The 16,840-nt window shown below is 52.1% G+C and overlaps 3 protein-coding genes and 1 pseudogene across 3 annotated transcripts; 2 read left to right on the top strand and 2 right to left on the bottom strand.

Moving 5' to 3' along the window:
• Window positions 1-3,620: 3,620 nt before the first annotated feature.
• Window positions 3,621-4,493, bottom strand: LOC137456175 (feather keratin Cos1-2-like). The gene is made up of 2 exons (XM_068167487.1): window positions 4,389-4,493; window positions 3,621-4,037 (listed from the first exon to the last, which is right to left on the bottom strand). Exons 1-2 carry the CDS (start codon window positions 4,464-4,466, stop codon window positions 3,711-3,713), a joined length of 405 nt encoding a protein of 134 aa, XP_068023588.1. The 5' UTR covers window positions 4,467-4,493; the 3' UTR covers window positions 3,621-3,710.
• A 2,337-nt stretch (window positions 4,494-6,830) lies between these two features.
• LOC137456247 (feather keratin Cos1-2) lies at window positions 6,831-7,136 on the top strand. Its single transcript, XM_068167545.1, has one exon. The coding sequence runs from the start codon at window positions 6,831-6,833 to the stop codon at window positions 7,134-7,136; it is 306 nt and encodes a 101-aa protein (XP_068023646.1).
• A 5,315-nt stretch (window positions 7,137-12,451) lies between these two features.
• On the bottom strand, window positions 12,452-13,404 carry LOC137456186 (feather keratin Cos1-2-like; annotated as a pseudogene).
• Window positions 13,405-15,602: 2,198 nt separating this feature from the next.
• On the top strand, window positions 15,603-15,905 carry LOC137456246 (feather keratin Cos1-2-like). Its single transcript, XM_068167543.1, has one exon. It carries the CDS (start codon window positions 15,603-15,605, stop codon window positions 15,903-15,905), a length of 303 nt encoding a protein of 100 aa, XP_068023644.1.
• The last annotated feature ends 935 nt before the right edge of the window (window positions 15,906-16,840 follow it).

Raw genomic sequence — 16,840 nt, 5'->3', positions numbered from 1 at the left:
CAGAGGCATTGGAGGGTGGAACATTCTGCAGTGAGAGTTCTTTCACACACTGCCCCTTGAAGTTTGGGAAGGCATTCCTAGAGACTCCTCTGCCTTGCTGTAACTGCTTAGAAATTCCACCTTGACCCTGGAGTAGATCATGTGAACAGGAATGCTGGTTACTGCTGTCCTCAAGAGAGGATGATTCAAGAGGGCTTTTCCAACCTTAGCAATCCAATTTCTATGATGCTAGGATTCTGTGGTTCAGCCAGGCCACTGTAAATCTCCTGTCTCCATTAGACATTTACTTTTCCCAGAGAGGCTGTTGAAGGCTGGGACATTTTTGCTGATCACCCCTTGGCTCTCCAACCGACCAATCAGTTTATGGATGGGAATCACGGGGGTGCAAACTTGGCTGGTGCAATATTGCTGCTGGTGCAGTGTTGTGGTAGCAACTGGCACCTCCCTCATCAGCCCCCAAACCGGAAAGACCCTCCAAGAGATGAAGGAAGTGAGTTTTTTGCCACTCATTCCCAGCTGGACTTTCTTCAGCTTCCAACACAGTCAGATCTTGGGATCCCCCTGTCTCCCCAGACACAGAGGTGGGTTCAAGCCCTCTGTAGCTGGATGTGCAGCAGCATCAACTGGAGCGTTCTGCTTCTGTGGGACTGATGTGCCAGGCCATGAGATTCACACAGAAGTAGATGATTGTCCCTTTCCTCCACTTGGCTGGAGTCAGGGCTGTGCCACTGCAAAAGGGAAGTGGATCCTTGACTATTTCTGCCCCTCTCCTTGCTGGGCACCCCATTTATGTCTTCAGACTCATTAAAAAACTGCTGCAACCCTGGCTGTGTTCCTGAAGTGATCTTTCTGTGTGCATCCTGAGGGACAAAGATTTTCCTTTGCAGGGTAAACAGGCTGGGAGGCATAGAATAGAATAGAATAGAATAGAATAGAATAGAATAGAATAGAATAGAATAGACCAGACCAGGTTGGAAGGGACCTTCAAGATCATTGTGTCTAACACCACCTAATCAACTAAACCATGCAACCAAGCACCCCATGCAGTCTCCTCCTAAACATCTCCAATGATGGTGACTCCACCACCCCCCTGGGCAGCACATTCCAATGGGCAATCACTCTCCCTGTGTTAGAATTTTTTCCTAACCTCCAGCCTAAACCTCCCCTGGTGCAGCCTGAGACTGTGTCCTCTTGTTCTGGTGCTGGTTGCCTGGGAGAATAGACCAACCTCGGCCTGTCCACAGCCTCACTTCAGGTAGTTGTAGAGAGCAATAAGGTCTCCCTTGAGCTTCCTCTTCTCCAGGCTAAGCAACCCCAGCTCCCTCAGTCTCTTCTCATAGGGCTTGTGTTCCAAGCCCCTCACCAATTTTGTTGCCCTTCTCTGGACACCTTCCAGCAAGTCAACCTCCTTCCTAAATTGAGGGGCCCAGAACCCTTCCTTGCTACCAGTGGCGTTGGAGGGTGGGACACTCTCCAATGAGACCTCCTTTAGACATTGCCTCTTGAAGGTGGGGAGAACATCCCTAGTCACTCCAAAGTCAATGGCCATCAGTCCTTACCTCCGAGCATGTGGGAAACCCTGTGGAGGTCGTGAGTCCCACAGGCTCCTGGGGAAGAGGGCTCCTCTTGTCTTGGCTGGAGCAAATGCTAGGCAAAGTAGATCAGAAGATGCTTTTAACAAAGGGTGGCGTGAATTGGAAAGGGTAAATAGCCTTAGAGATGCCCCACAGTCTCCACTCTCTCTGTCCCTTCCTCCATTCCCCAGATCTAAAGTCCTTCACTTTCACACCTGGTCAGTGGCAGCAGGGACAGGTTACTTCTGCAGCCCTGTCACCTGTCAGCACAGTACCTGCCAGGGCCCCCTGTTGACTACCTGTATAGGGCCAAAGTGTTGGTATCAGCTACAGCAGGCCTCCCACAGGATCCCCCTGTTCCTGTCAAGCCAAAAACCCCTTGGGTGAAGGCAGTCCCAGATCCACACCCAGCAGAGTTAGCCAAGGATACCGCAGTCAAGGCTTAGGTCATAGCCGTGGTCTGGCACAGGCAGGCCCAGAGGTTATTGCTGTGGGCAGCAGCAGGTGAGGTGGGCATTATTCCTGCTTCATCCTAGCTTTGCCCCCTTGGGCAAAGACCTTGGCAGCTCTCCCCCAGCATTCTCTCTGCCCAACCACAATTTATGAAATCTCCACTCCTGGCCTGTCTTACAGCTGGCAGGCAGCCTGGGCATTTGAAGCAGGCAGTGAAGACACCAATACACCCAGGTGTTGTAGGCCTCTGCAGGTTTCAGTGGGACAATGTGGAGGATGGCTTCTGGATTCTGTGAGTTTTGCCTGGCCATAGGGGCAGTGATGGACCAAGAGCTCTCTCCGGGGCTGGGCTTGTATCTGCTCACAGCCTCTGCAGCTTGGGCTGGCAGAATCCTGGGGATTGCAGGCTGGCTGTGGTGCAGCTCCATGTCCTGCGGGCAGTGCTCTTAGAGACTTACTGACATTCTCATTTTGAAAACAATGGTTCTAAAGACAAATAACAAAGATGCTGTGGAGTGCTTATCATGGCACACAGTGCCCTGGGCTGGGATCCCAGTTGGGGTGGTTGGGTTCATGGCACACTCACTTATGGTAACTTCCTGCCACCTGCCTCCTGCAACTTCAGGACCTAGGTGGTGAAAGCACAGCCACCTTCCTTGGGCAATCCTGCCTGGGGCTCTTCATCCCTGCTGCCCCTGAGCCACTGCTAGCCAGGATATTGCTGTACTTATTTCTCAGCAGCAATCATAAAAGACTCCATGAGAAAATAGGTCTGTCTCAGTGTCTCAGTGTCTCAGTGTCTCAGTGCCTTGTCCTTTACTCCAGGATCCTCAAGGTTAACTAACGATTTAGTTTGACTAACGAGGGAATTACCTTGTGTTGGGGGATGGAAAGCAAATTGAACCTTTCTCTAGTGGAAGCAGAGCTGTAAGATGGGGAAACCAAGAGAGGTCAAGTGAGGCAGAAAGGCAAGACTGGAAAGGGAAGCAGAGTGCCCATGTTTATTACAGGCCTGTGCCTGCCAGCTGTAACACAGGCCAGGAGTGGAGATTTCATCAGCTAGGGATGTCTTCCCTACCTTGAAGAGACAATGTCTAAAGGAGATCTCACTGCAGCGTGTCCCACCCTCCAATGACTCTGGTAGCAAGGAAAGGTTCCTCTGTGCCTCGCAGCCTGCTTACCCTGCAAAGCAAAGTCCTGTCCCTCAGCATGCACACAGAAAGACCACCTCAGGGACACGGCCAGGGTTGCAGCAATTGTTTTAATGAGTCTGAAGACAGAAATGAGGTCACTCCAAGTGGAGGTGTCCAGCAAGGAGAGGGGCAGAAATAGTCAAGGTTCCACTTCCTTTTGCAGTGGCACAGTTCCCACAGGACATCTACCGTAGCCAACAAAGGAACACAAACTAGAGGGTCCCTCCAGCCTGGTTCTGGCACCTTCACAGCAGCTTTGAGGGGAGCAAAACCCAAGGAAAGAAGCAGAAAACAAGGCTGAGTAGAAGACAGAAAAGGCAGTCATTGACCATGATTTCAGAGAGCCCAGACTGTCACTTTTCAGCCTTTGCTTCTAAGATAAGGCAAAGATGACCTTCTGCTCTTAAGGAATAGCCCTAAGCAAATTCCTTTGTCCAGCATCACGTTCAGAGTGCCTGGGGGTCCTTCTCTGAGGCCGATGCCAGCAGCTCTAGCAGGGGCGGCAGGGCCTGCAAGAGTAGCGGTTGGTGATGCAGGAGAGGTCAAAGCCCCCGGAGTTGATGGGCACTCCCTCAGAGCTGAGGATGCTGCCAACAGCAGCGGAGGTGGAGGAGCCCACAACAGTGTTCTGAGGGAAGGAGCTGAGGATGGGTCCAGGCAGGGTCACTATCACAGCAGATGGTTGGATGGCAACGGTGGAGTCCTGGCACCTGACACAGCAGGGCTCGTTGCAGCTGTTGGCCAGTGGGGTTGGGCCGCAGGGCCGGCAGGGCACGCAGGGGTTGTAGCAGGACATGGCTCGGAGCAGCAGGTTCACCTGCGATAGAAGACATGGGGAATCAGAGCACAAGCATGGTTGAGGACCAACCTCAATATACTGTCTCAAAGGACTGAAGGCTCTCAATGTCTGAGAAGATGGAGAATGTGCCAGGAGAAACCATCTTCACTGCTTCATCCAGCCGGAGCCTTACAAAGAGCAGCCTGACCCATGCAACCCCTCCCCTAGTGCACAAACCAGAAGCCATCACAACATGGTCCAGACCTTGACCCTGCTCCCCTCCCTCATGACAAGGCCCTCCATGACCCGAAGCATGAGAAAGGCAACAGCAGCTGAGGTAGCCGCTGAGTGGAGGTCACATAAGAGGAGCAGAAGGGGCTCCAGACTCACCTGGTTGCCAAGGAGAAGGAGGCAGGAGAAGTGGATGAGAGAGCAGGACCTGGGCTGCCTTTTATACCTGCCCCTCATTGCCGCAGGACCAGAGGCACCTTGGCAGAGGTAACAATTTTTGCACAAGCTCATCTTGAATGCAAAGCATCACAGCTAAGGACATGGCTGTGCTTTCATTTCCTGCACTGCTGCCTTTTCATTTCCAGGTTTGTGTCAGGACCACACCCCAGCTAAAGCTTCTTCTGTGCCCTGGGAGGAAAGGCCTCAGCATTTCCAGGTCAGGAATGCAGCAGTGCAGGCAGGAGAGTCATGAGAGGTTCCTCTGAAGTTGGCTGCCCTCTCTGAAGCTACAGGAAATGGGAAGACAAGACCCTGACATTAACCCAAATTTGAAAGCACTCCCTCTGCAGAATAAAGGCACCCAGGGTGTGCTGGTGAGTCTCCAAGGGCCAGCTGCTATTCATCCTGATTGTGATGAAGACCTGACAGCCTCACGGCCTAACCTCAGAGTCAGCAAGGGAGGGAGAGGGAGTCCCACTTCTCCCACCTCCACCAATAGGATGGGTGTTGTGTGGTTGAGGTTGGGCTGTTGTTTTTGTCCCTAAATCAGGGCTCTTCACCCAGGCTGCCGGACACCAACCAACTCACTGAGTGGAGAGATTTGTCTTTATTTCTGTTCTGCAGGATCAGGTGCCAGGTGTCTAACCACAGCCAGCTCAGCTGCCCAGAGATGCATTGGGCTTTGTACAGAAACAGTAACAAAGAATGAGCTGCCCCAAAGGGAACGATTGGTCACCTGAGCTTGTGCAAGAGAAGTTTCTTTCTGCATGTGTTAATGACTGCCCAGCTCCTTATGTAAAGTCTCCTCTCAGAGGTGAGTTTTTTCAGCACTGTATTTACCAAAGCTAACTCAAGGTGATATCTGTGGCCTATCAGCCACCAAGTGTCTGGACAATCTCATGTCCTGTTACACTCCCAGAGCGGAGCCAGACTCCAAGCATATCTTTAGCATGTACAAGAGCCTTCTTCAGATCTCTGTAACAATAACAGTTGTCATCACCTGCAGCAGCAGAAGCTACACTCTCCCTTTTTGCCTAGGAAATCAGAAAACTGCAGAACCTCAGAGAGAAAAGGGAGCCCCAGGAGATGTGGGTGGTTTCAAGGCGCACTCAGCCTTGAACAGAAAATGCTGTCCTTTCTTAGGGGTCGTTAGGAACTCCATCAGTGCAGACCTGGCAGCATCTAGTCCTTCCATGACCTGCGGCTGGACAGGAAGAGACCATAACATGCTCCTGTCCCAGGCTCCACAAGAGAAGAAAAGCAAATGCAGGAACTCTAGGACGCCTCTAGTTCCAGCGTGAGGAACACAGGGGGATGCACCAGCCCCTTGGATACATTCTCCTCTACAACACCTGGGGAGTGTCTCCATCCTTGAGGTATCTCCGCAAGTACCCTGAGGCTGCAGCTCTCACAAACACAAGGGTCAACATCATCAAATCCTGCTGACACCAACTCTCCCACTCAGCCCACCAGGCACTGTGCACTTTCTCCCTCTGCTCAGGAACCCCTCAGGAATCAATACATCACAGTATCACTAAGGTTGGGAGAGACCTCAAGGACCATCGAGCCCAACTGGTAAACTTCCTGCAACACTGTCACACCCCATCTCATCCAAACTCAAATCAGCCTTTTCACTTGACCATAGTCCTTCCGTTCTCAGCGTCTCCAAAACAGATTTGATCAGAATTCATCCTCTCAGTGCTGCTCTCCTTTAAGAAATCAAAAAAAAAAAAAAAAAAAAAAAAAAAAAACCAACCAACTTTTGACTTCTTCTGTAGAATCATAGAGCGGTCTGGAAAGAGCCTCAGAAGATCAAAACATGCATTGACATGTGTGTGCTGCAGACCTTGGGACTCTCATTCCAGCACTTACAGCAGGTTTCTGATGGGAAAGGATGTGGCAGAAGTCAGGCAATGAAGCGGCAGCAGAGCAGGAAACCAGGACGCAGCCATCAGCTGGGATGGTTTGCATTTGTCATGAGCTGCTCAGAGCATTCTTCCTTCCACAAAGCTGCCTCTGGGCCTGAGGCACTGCAGTGCTGCTATAAAAGGCAGCCCAGCTCTCTGCCCCCTCAGTCATTTCTCTCTCCTCCTCCTCGAGAACCAGGTGAGTCTGAAGCCTCTGCTCCTTCTTCAACATCAGGTCTCTCTCCTCAGTGTATGTCTCAGGTGATAGGGGCTGTCCTAGGGCGGGGCTGGGAGCTACTTCTGCTGGGGGAGGAAAGGGGAGAGAGGACCTCTGCAGAGAGACTGCTGGCCTTTGACTGGTGCAGTGTATGCTGGGCTGTGAGGGACCTTGGCTTCACTGTAGTTTAGGTCTGCTTCTTACCTGTGTTATGCTTCCCTCTGTTCTGTCTCCCAAGCAAACACCCAGCTCCAAGCCATGTCCTGCTGCAACCCCTGCGTGCCCTGCCAGCCCTGCGGCCCAACCCCACTGGCCAACAGCTGCAATGAGCCCTGCTGTGTCAGGTGCCAGGACTCCACTGTTGCCATCCAACCATCTGCTGTGATAGTGACCCTGCCTGGACCCATCCTCAGCTCCTTCCCTCAGAACACTGCTGTGGGCTCCTCCACCTCTGCTGCTGTTGGCAGCATCCTCAGCTCTGAGGGAGTGCCCATCAACTCCGGGGGCTTTGACCTCTCCTGCATCACCAACCGCTACTCTTGCAGGCCCTGCCGCCCCTGCTAGAGCTGCTGGCAACAGCCTTGGCCAAGAACTTCCAAGGTCACAATACTCAGTGCTGGACAGAAGATAAAGCTCCAGGCCATTATTCCTGCCTTCTACTCTCCTCTCTGTCTCTTCCCTTTGCCGTTGTTTTAATCCCAGTGACATCCTAGTAGGGACCTCGTGGCCTCCTACCCTCTACAGGCCACACAGATGGACTCTCTGCAACAGCTCCATACCATGTTAGCGGGTGGAACCCCTGATGCTGCCTGTCAGCCACTTTCTTTTCATCTCTAAACTCATTAAAGTTGTGCTGCATCCAAGCCCTCGCCTCCAAGTCCTTTCTTCTCCTCTGGAAACTCTCCCAGTCTGCTCTGGGCAAAAGGTGGAGGAAGAGAAGCCTGGGACTCCCTGAAGGGGATTTTGTCACTTTGCCACCTGGTCAGTTAGTTTCCAATTTTCAGGAATGAACTGATGGTCACTGATGCTGAGGGATGCTCCGCTGAGTGGATATCTCACCCTAGCTTAGCTACCTTGGGGAAATACCTTCTTGGCATCTGTCCCTCAGCATTCTTGCCTCTGCTCAACCCGACGATGAAACCTCAACCCATGGTCTATCTTACAGCTCACAGGCACCTTGGGCATTTGAAGCAGGCAGCGAAGTCACCAGTGCACTCAGGTGTTGTGATTCATGCCAAACTGGCAGCACATCCCTGCAGAGCACTTGCCAGCTGCTTCTCTCCCTACTATGGGATGGGAAGTGGGGAGCAAAATGCAAACCCCAGCAGGCCTAAGGTGAACAGGTCAAGGAATGAAGAAGCAGCAGGAATGACAACAGCACTAATGAAGAAGCACATAAAGCAAGTCCCAGGAATAAAGTCCACTTCACCTGTTGCCACACACAGCAATAACCTCTGCACCTGCCTGTGCCACACCACCCCTTATAGCATGGCCACGACTTAAGCATTGACTGCAGTATCCTATTGGCTGCTTCAGCTGACCACCCTAGATATGTTCCTGTGGGGGCCTGCACCCAAAGCGTTGTTGGCTTGATAGGGACAGGGGACTCCTGTGCTTGGCCAGCTCCAGCTGATACCAACACCAGCTTGGGAACACCTTGGCCCTACACAGGTAGTCAACAGAGGGCCCTGGCAGGTGCTGTGCTGCAGAGGGATCCTGTCCCTGCTGCCAGTGACCAGGTGTGAAAGTGAAGGTCTTTAGATCTGGGCAGTGGAGTAATGGACAGGTGGAGTAGGGACTGGGGATCATCTTCAGGGCCAATTACCCTTTCCCAGTTCCTAGACCCTTTGCTAACAGCATCTTCTGATCTACCTTGCCCAGACAGATCCACCCAAAGCAAGGGAAGTACTCATCCCAAAGTCCTTGTGGAAATCTTGACCTCCACAAGGCTTCCCATATGCTCACAGGTCCTCTTTTGGGGACAGCATTTGTCAGGATTCCTGTCCACATGATGTGCTAAAATGTGTGGATAGTGACTGGAGGTGAATTAGAAATGGAGTTTGTGGTAAATGCAGGGCATTGTTCACACACTACAGAGAAGTATAGCAGCCAAGAGGCTTCCAGGGCAGAAAGGACTGATTGGTATGTGAGGAATCTATTCCATGCTGGTTCCCGGGGCAACACAACCTGCAAACGGAGGGTGGAGTGGAGTCTAAGCACCACTGTTGGGCTTGGTTTGATCACTGCAGGAGTGGGACCTGGATGGTACCACGGAACTGAGAAGCTATCTATCTGCTACCCTGGCCAACACACCTTTGTCTTTTGACAAAATGTTGCCCCTTTTGTGACCTTTGCTCATTATAATACCATTAGAATACCAAAACACACCTCCATCCCAAAAGTTAGCAGCCTCCAAATGTCCCACTGCTGGTCTAGTGCTTAGAATTTTTCTTAGCATACACCTTTAAAAGCAAAGCCAGAGAATTTGACACCACTCACAATAATGCAGGCCAGGTAAGGATGGCTAGAGTGGATGCCAGGATCAAAAACCATCTTAGAGTCCAGTGTGCGTAAGAGGCAGCATTTCTTTATTCAGCTCTGAGCACGTGGGAGATTGCTCCATGTGGTGAAGGCACACTATGCCCACATATTGAAGCCAGCTGTTTACAAGAGTGCCCATTGGTCAAACCCAGCCTCAAGGAACCTATAAGTATTACCTCAGTTGGTAAACAAGTTGCCCCCTCTTTCACTTTGTCTCTCTCCTTACTCGAGAGGACAATGCTCGTGCCATAGCCTCTGCCTTTGAGCTCCTTGCTATTAGTTCTTCTCTCTCTCATACGTGCAAGCGAACTGGCAGCCTGCGCATGACGAGAAGAAGCCTGTATCCAGGCAGGCCCGTTGAGCCTTAGCCCTGAGAATTATCTCCAGAGGAGGGACCTTCGCTGAACCCGAGAAGCCCAGTGCCGTTACGGCCAGACACACCAACCAGGAGAGACCACCGTGCCTCCAGAGGTCTGAACCTCCGAGGGCAAGATCTGCCCAGCTGTCGGGGAGAAGGACTACCAAGTCCGGTAGTCTACACATCTGCCTTACCCCGCTATCGTGGGCGAGGAGCCATCACCTTTGCCGTTCTGAGCCCTGTAAACCTCAGGGAGATCCAGAGCACTGTCCATGCAGCAAAGCCGGGACTGCTCTGAGAGGGTCCCGCCGCTCCTTCGAGCCAAGTAAACGGGAAGCCGCCACTTCACATAGCCACGCTTCTTCCCCAGGGCCGTTCCATGCCAGCCCCGAGCCCATTGCAGCACGACTGATCCCCCCGCTGCGTCCAGCCCCGCCTGCTGCCGTGGCCAATCGGAAGCCTCCGAGCCCGCCTATCGGGAACCGTTGCCCCACCCTGCCATGCGAGTCGACTCTGAGGGCCGGCCCTGCGGGGCCGAGACCGGAGGACTGCTCCCTGTCGTCTGGAGGGAACCTGCTGAGTCCTGCAAGGGAACCTGCTTACAAGCTAAGCCTAGGTTCCATCTCCTCTCCACTGCTGCGGAGAGAGCCACCCAGCAGGGGACTCCTTCCTGTTGATCCTTCCTGTCTCTTTCCTGCTTTCAGTTGTTTTAATACTTTCACTTTAAATTTTGGCTCTCCATTTCTCTAAATCTTTCTGGAGCTCTTCCCTTTTGCCTTGCCAGGACTCCTCTCAGCTGCTTGTCCCAGAGCACCCTCTAACTGACTAACATCTGCTCCTAACTTGGTGTCCTCTGCAAATTTGCTGATGACTGACTCAATGCCCTCATCCAGATCATCAATGAAGACATTAAAGAGGATGGGGCCCAGCACTGATCCCTGGGGGACATCACTGGTGACTGGCTGCCAGCTGGATGTGGCACCATTCCCCACCACTCTCTGGGCTCAGCCTCCAGCCAGTTCCCAACCCAGCTCAGAGTGCTGCTGTCCAAGCCAGGGGCTGACAGATTGGCCAGGAGTTTGCTGTGGAGGACGCTGTCAAAGGCCTTGCTGAAGTCCAGGCAGACTACTTCCACAGCCTGCCCCACATCCACCAGGCAGTCACCTGGGCATAGAAAATCAGGTTGGAGAGGCAGGACCTGCCCTTCCTGAATCCATGCTGGCTGGGCTTGATCCCTTGGCCATTCTTCAGGTGCACATTGATTGCCCCCAAGACGATCTGCTCCATCATTTTCCCTGGCACTGAGGTCAGGCTGCCAGGCCTGGAGTTTGCAGGTTCCTCCATCCAACCCTTTTTGTGGATGGGGACCACATTGGCCAGTTTCCAGTCATCTGGGACCTCTCCAGTGAGCCAGGACTGGTGAAAAATGACGGGGAGCGGCTTGGCAGCTCATCTGCCAGCTCTCTCAGCACCCTAGGATGGATCCCATCTGGTCCCATGGACTTGTGGGGATCCAAGTGGCTCAGCAGGTCCCAAACTAAGTCCTCGTGGATTTCAGGGGTACTACACTGCTCCCTGACTCCATCTACCAGTTCAGGAGGCCAGTTATCCTGGAGTCCTCCTGCCTTACTGTTGAAAAAGGAGGCAAAGAAGGTATTTAGAACCTCATCCCTTTCCTCATGTTTAGTTACAGTGTTACTCTCCAGGCCCAATAAGGAGTGGAGGTTCTTCTTGCCCTCTTTTTGCATTAATGTATTTATAGAAATGCTTGTTATTCTCTTTCACAGCAGTGTTCAGCTTGAGTTCCAAGTGGGCCTTTGCCTCTCTAATTTTTCTCTTGCATAATCTAACAACATCCTTAAATGTAACTGGAGTTGCCTCCCCCCTTTCCAAATGTGATACTCCCTCTTTTTTTCCCTTAATCCCTTCAAGAGCTGCTTGCTCATCCAGGCCCAGAGCCTTCCCCTCGGCTCATTTTCCCCTGTTCCTGTGTCTTCAGGAGCTCCTGTTTGAAGTAGGTCCAACCATCCTGGACTCCTTGGTTCTTAAGGGCTGCTGCCCAGGGGACTTTCCGAATAAGCTGCTTGAACAAGCTGAAGTCTGCCCTCTGGAAGTCCAAAGTGAGGGTTCTCTTACTGCTCCTCCCTACCTCCCTGCTCCTCCATATTTCCCTGCTTTCTTTCAGCCACCACTCAGGATAGGTGTAACCCAGCACAATACTGCATCCAAAGTGCTTAACCCCGTGAACATCACCAGAGGAAGTACACGGAGCACATGGGGATTTATATAATGTCACAGTGCCAACAGGTAGACCCCCACTGAGGACGTGAACTGTTGAACTAATTGTTTTAACAGGCCTCGGTCAGATGTCTCATTATCTCAAACCTTTGAGCCCCACACCGGATGTGAAAAATGCAGTCTTCTGGGCAGGAGGTAGAGGGCACAGTACAATGTGGGTAATGTTCTAGACATGGTTAGGAGAGGGTTAATTTTCTCACAGGAAGCAGCCACAGCCAGAGTAGCCAATGGGGCACTGGATGCCATAGTGACATCATTGCCAGTGTAGAAGGGGAGGTCTGGTGGGGGCAGGGGGATTTTGGCTCTGGCACTATGGGCTGAGCTGGTCAGGTTTTATATCGCTGCCTTTCAGTGTTTCTTCTTCTGTGGTGTTCTAGTTCCTGATGTTCCTTTAGTCTCTGAGCTGTTCCGTTGAACTCTTCTCTCAATCCAGGGGGTTTCCACTTTGCACCCAGTTCTCCTTCTGATCCCACCACTGGGTGGGAGACAGCTTGTGAGAGCTTAGCATAAACCATAACACGTGTGCACTGTTTATCTCTCTGTCTCCTTCACATGTCCAAGATGGCTGTGATCTGTAACACAGACACATAACACAGTGGAGATCTCATCAAGCCACTCTTTCCTCCACCTGATCAGAGTGTAAGAATTGCCAGAGAAGGAAGGAGGGCTCGGAGACCCAGGCTTGGATGCAGCACAACTTTAATGAGTCTAGAGAAGAAAAGGAGATGGCTCAATAGGGAGCATCAAGGGCTTCACCCAGTAAGGCAGAGTGAAGTTGTTGAGTAAAGGAGACCAACAGTCAGGCTGCTGGCACTGGGAGATCCATGCTAGGCTGGCATTTGGAGACTGACAGTAATAGGAAGAGAGGGAGTGGAAGGAGGCAACAATGGCCTGCAGCTCAATCTTCTGTCCAGCACTGTGCTTGCCAGCACTGGGATGTTCTTGCCAAGGCCATTGCCAGCAGCTCTAGCAGGGGCGGCAGGGCCTGCAAGAGTAGCGGTTGGTGATGCAGGAGAGGTCAAAGCCCCCGGAGTTGATGGGCACTCCCTCAGAGCTGAGGATGCTGCCAACAGCAGCAGAGGTGGAGGAGCCCACAGCAGTGTTCTGTGGGAAGGAGCTGAGGATGGGTCCTGGCAGGGTCACCACCACAGCAGGAGGCTGGATGGCAACAATGGAGTCCTGGCACCTGACACAGCAGGGCTCATTGCAGCTGTTGGCCAGCGGGGTTGGGCCACAGGGCTGGCAGCAGGGCTCACAGGGCTTGCAGCAGGACATGGCTTGGGGCTCGAGGTGTACCTATGACGAAGCATAAAACAGGGTCACATGAAAAGCAGCCATGAACCAAACCACAGTGAAGTTCCCTCATACACTGCGTACACTGCTCTACTCAGAGCCTGTGAGGCACCTCAGCTAAGCCTCAGCCTCTCTGCAGACCTTTTCTGCTGTTCCTTCTCCCAAGAGAAGCAGCTATCAGCCCTGAGTAGAAGAGGCTTCAGACTCACCTGGTTGCCAAGGAGAAGGAAGTGAGAGAAGTGGATGAGAGAGCAGAGAGCTGGGCTGCCTTTTATAGCAGTGCTGCAGTGCCTCAGGCCCAGAGGCAGCTTTGTGGAAGGAAGAATTCTCTGAGCAGCTCATGACAAATGCAAACCATCCCAGCTGATGGCACAGGCCGCGTCCTGGTTTCCTGCTCTGAAGCTGCTTCATTTCCTGACTTCTGCCACATCCTTTCCCATCGTAAGTCTTCTGTCACAGCTCCAAGGGTTTCTGGGGCAGACAAGGGTCAGGGCTGGCATCCCATGATGCAGGTGATGTGCAGCTGGGTCATTCCTGTGGGCTTGTTTGTGGCCAGGCTGTCAGGACAGGGGACACCAAATTTTGTTCCTCCTCCAGACGCCCAAGCATTGCCACATGCCAGGACACGTCACAGTCTTGTCTCTTGCTGTCTTGCATCTGTCTCTGATGGTCACTTAGGAAAAGATGGCTGAAGGGAGTTCTTAAGACTCTGTGCTCTGAGGATGTGGAAAAGATGGAGCCAGCTTCTTCACAAAGTGCACAGTGGTAGGGCAGGATTCAGTGGACAGACTTTGAAACTTGGGACTATTATTTTGTTTAGGGCTTAGAAACTTTGGGTTTAATTTTTGAGGTGTTGTGCAGGATCCAGCCTTGGAATGTGTCCAGCCTGATATAATGAGACCTGCTCTGAACAGAGCCTCAGAGTATCTGATCTCCAGGGGCCATTTACCAACTATTGAATGGAATAAGCCTGGGGCTGGACTCTGTGCGGCATCCAGGAGAGGCAAAAGTCTTCATCTTTCTGCATTTGCTTTTCTTCTGATGTGGATCCTGGGATGGGAGAATGTTCTGGTCCCTTCCTGTCCAATCTGGGGGCATGGGAGGACAAACTGCAGCCAGGTCTTCACTGAAGCCCCCCCCAAAGACTGAAATTGTGATTGGAGCCTGGCTCCTCTCTGGGGTTGCAGGTTTTCCTTCCAGAAGAAGGGACACAGCCAGATACACTGAGCCGCTACACAGTGGGGCTTCTTATACGTTTCAGGGGACACAGGGGGCAGGAGTAGTTCTGAGGTAGCGGAGGACAGAAAGGGGACTCTGCATTCGTTGGGACATGCAGAAAGAAATTTCTCTTGGACAAGCACAGGTGACCAATTGTTTCCTTTTAGGCAGCTTCTTCTTTGCTAATTGTGGCAGGTTCAGGCTGTTTTGGGGGGGATTTTCAACCCGACACAAAAATATTTTCTATAGAAAGCCCAACGTGTCTCTGGGCAGCTGAGCTGGCTATGGTTAGACACCTGGCACCTGATCCTGCAGAACAGAAACAAATATCAATCTCTCAGCTCAATGAGTCGATCGGTGTCTTGACACCCTGGGTGAAGAACCTTGACTTAGAAACAACACCAAGAGCACAACCACAAGCAGGGGACACCCATCCTGTGACTAGATTTGGAACAAGCAGGGCTCTCTGCAAGCTGCTGACTCTGAGGTTGGAGCATGAGGCTCTCAGGTGTTCATCAGAGTCACAATTAATAACAGCTAGCCCCTTGAGTCCCACCAGCACAAACTGGGTGCCTTTTTTCCTGCAGAAGGAGTGCAGCCATTTCCTATAGCTTCAGAGAAGGCAGCTGACCTCAGAGGAATCTGTCATGACTCTTCTGCCTGCACTGCTGCATTCCTGACCTGGAAATGCTGAGGCCTTTCCTCCCAGTGCTCAGAAGAAGGCTTCACTGGGGCGTGGTCCTGACACAAACCTGGAAATGAAAGCACAACCATGTCCTTAGCTGTGATGCTTTGCATTCAAGATGAGCTTGTGCAAAGATTGTTACCTCTGCCAAGGTGCCTCTGGTCCTGCGGCAATGAGGGGCAGGTATAAAAGGCAGCCCAGGTCCTGCTCGCTCATCCATTTCTCCTGCCTCCTTCTCCTTGGCAACCAGGTGAGTCTGGAGCCCCTTCTGCTCCTCTTCCCAAATGACTTCTCCACTCATTTATCCTCTCAGCTGATGTTGCCTTTCTCATATTTTGGAGCTTGGAGTAACTTGTCATGAGAGAAGGGAGTAGGAATAAGGTCTGTCTAGACAGAGGCAGAAGAAGGAGTATGGTGGCTTCTGGTTTGTGCACTAGTAGGTTGCTTGGATTGGGCTGCTCTTCATAAGGCTCTGGCTGGTTGAAGCAGTGAAGATGGTATTGCTCCTGGCAGAGTTTTTATCTCAGACACTGAGGGCCTTGGATCCTTTGTGACAGTGTAATCAGGTTATTCTTCAGCCATGCTCATGCTCTGATTCCCATGTCCTCTGTTCCAGGTGCAGCTCCATCCCTAGGACATGTCCTGCAACCCCTGCGTGCCCTGCCGGCCCTGCGGCCCAACCCCACTGGCCAACAGCTGCAATGAGCCCTGCTGTGTGAGGTGCCAGGACTCCACCGTTGCCATCCAACCATCTGCTGTGATAGTGACCCTGCCTGGACCCATCCTCAGCTCCTTCCCTCAGAACACTGCTGTGGGCTCCTCCACCTCCGCTGCTGTTGGCAGCATCCTCAGCTCTGAGGGAGTGCCCATCAACTCCGGGGGCTTTGACCTCTCCTGCATCACCAACCGCTACTCTTGCAGGCCCTGCCGCCCCTGCTAGAGCTGCTGGCAATGGCATCAGAGAAGGTCTTCTAAGCACTCAGAACATGATGCTGGACAGAGGATTACACTTTGCACCATTGCTTTAAGAGCAGTTGGTCAACTCAGGCTTGTCCTGCAAGGGCAGCCTCAAAAGTGGTGTTTTAAGATCTGGCCAATTTCTTCCTTTCCTCTCTTCTTGTCAATGTTTTCCTCACTTTGCTTGGTCTTCATTTGCCCCTATCAAAGTGTTTTTTGGTTCTCATGAACCAGCCTGGAAGCAGCCTCCAGCCTGTTCCCTTTTCCAGGCAGGCAACGGATTCCCTGTGGACATTCTGCCAAGAAAAAGGCAAACATGTCTGCAAGCTCCTGCTGCTCCCCATGCTGGGTACCTCTGCTTGAAGTGACCTCATTTCCCTCTACAGATTCATTAAAAAGATTCTGCAACCTACCCTGTGTCCCTGAGGTGATCTTTCCATTTGAATGCTGACTGCTGAGGGACAAAGCCATTGCTTAGGAGGGGAAATCCATAGGAGCACAGGGGAACCCTTCTTCACTACCAGAGTGAAGAACTGCAACCCAGCCTTGGTCCCTCAAGGTGTTGTGTGAGAGCAGATAACTCCAGCTCCACAGAGACATGGCAGTGACAATGGAACTTGATTCTGAGGTTGACAGCATCCTTAAACTGTCCCTCCATGGCACAGTGCCTGCACCAGCCTAGCCACAGGTGACACTGCTGAAGAGGCTCCACTATATAAAAAAAGGCCAGGGAACGAGGTTATGCTGATGGGTCCTGTTGCATTTTGAGAAAGCATCCGAGGTTGGAGGCTGCTCCATGCAATTCCCTAGGACAAGCTGTTAAAAGTGCTGCAGGAGAGCATGGATGCAGTCAGTCTGTAGAGGTGAAAGGTGCAATTGCTTTAGACACTGCTGATAGAGAGCAATGCCTAATACTTT

The sequence above is a fragment of the Melanerpes formicivorus genome, unplaced genomic scaffold, assembly GCF_026170545.1.
Source record: "Melanerpes formicivorus ecotype bairdi unplaced genomic scaffold, bMelFor1.0.p_v2 SCAF_119, whole genome shotgun sequence".
NCBI lineage: Eukaryota > Metazoa > Chordata > Aves > Piciformes > Picidae > Melanerpes > Melanerpes formicivorus.
Note: the sequence above shows the minus strand (reverse complement) of the source record. Positions and strands in the feature narration are given on the sequence as shown.

What these genes read in the sequence shown, in the direction of transcription:
- LOC137456175 (XM_068167487.1), bottom strand. Translation starts at nt 4,466, where the DNA reads ATGAGGGGCAGGTATAAAAGGCAGCCCAGGTCCTGCTCTCTCATCCAC. An exon ending in TCCTTCTCCTTGGCAACCAG is followed by an intron (nt 4,038 to 4,388) that starts GTGAGTCTGGAG and finishes CTTCTATCGCAG; the next exon opens with GTGAACCTGCTGCTCCGAGC.
- LOC137456247 (XM_068167545.1), top strand. Translation starts at nt 6,831, where the DNA reads ATGTCCTGCTGCAACCCCTGCGTGCCCTGCCAGCCCTGCGGCCCAACC.
- LOC137456246 (XM_068167543.1), top strand. Translation starts at nt 15,603, where the DNA reads ATGTCCTGCAACCCCTGCGTGCCCTGCCGGCCCTGCGGCCCAACCCCA.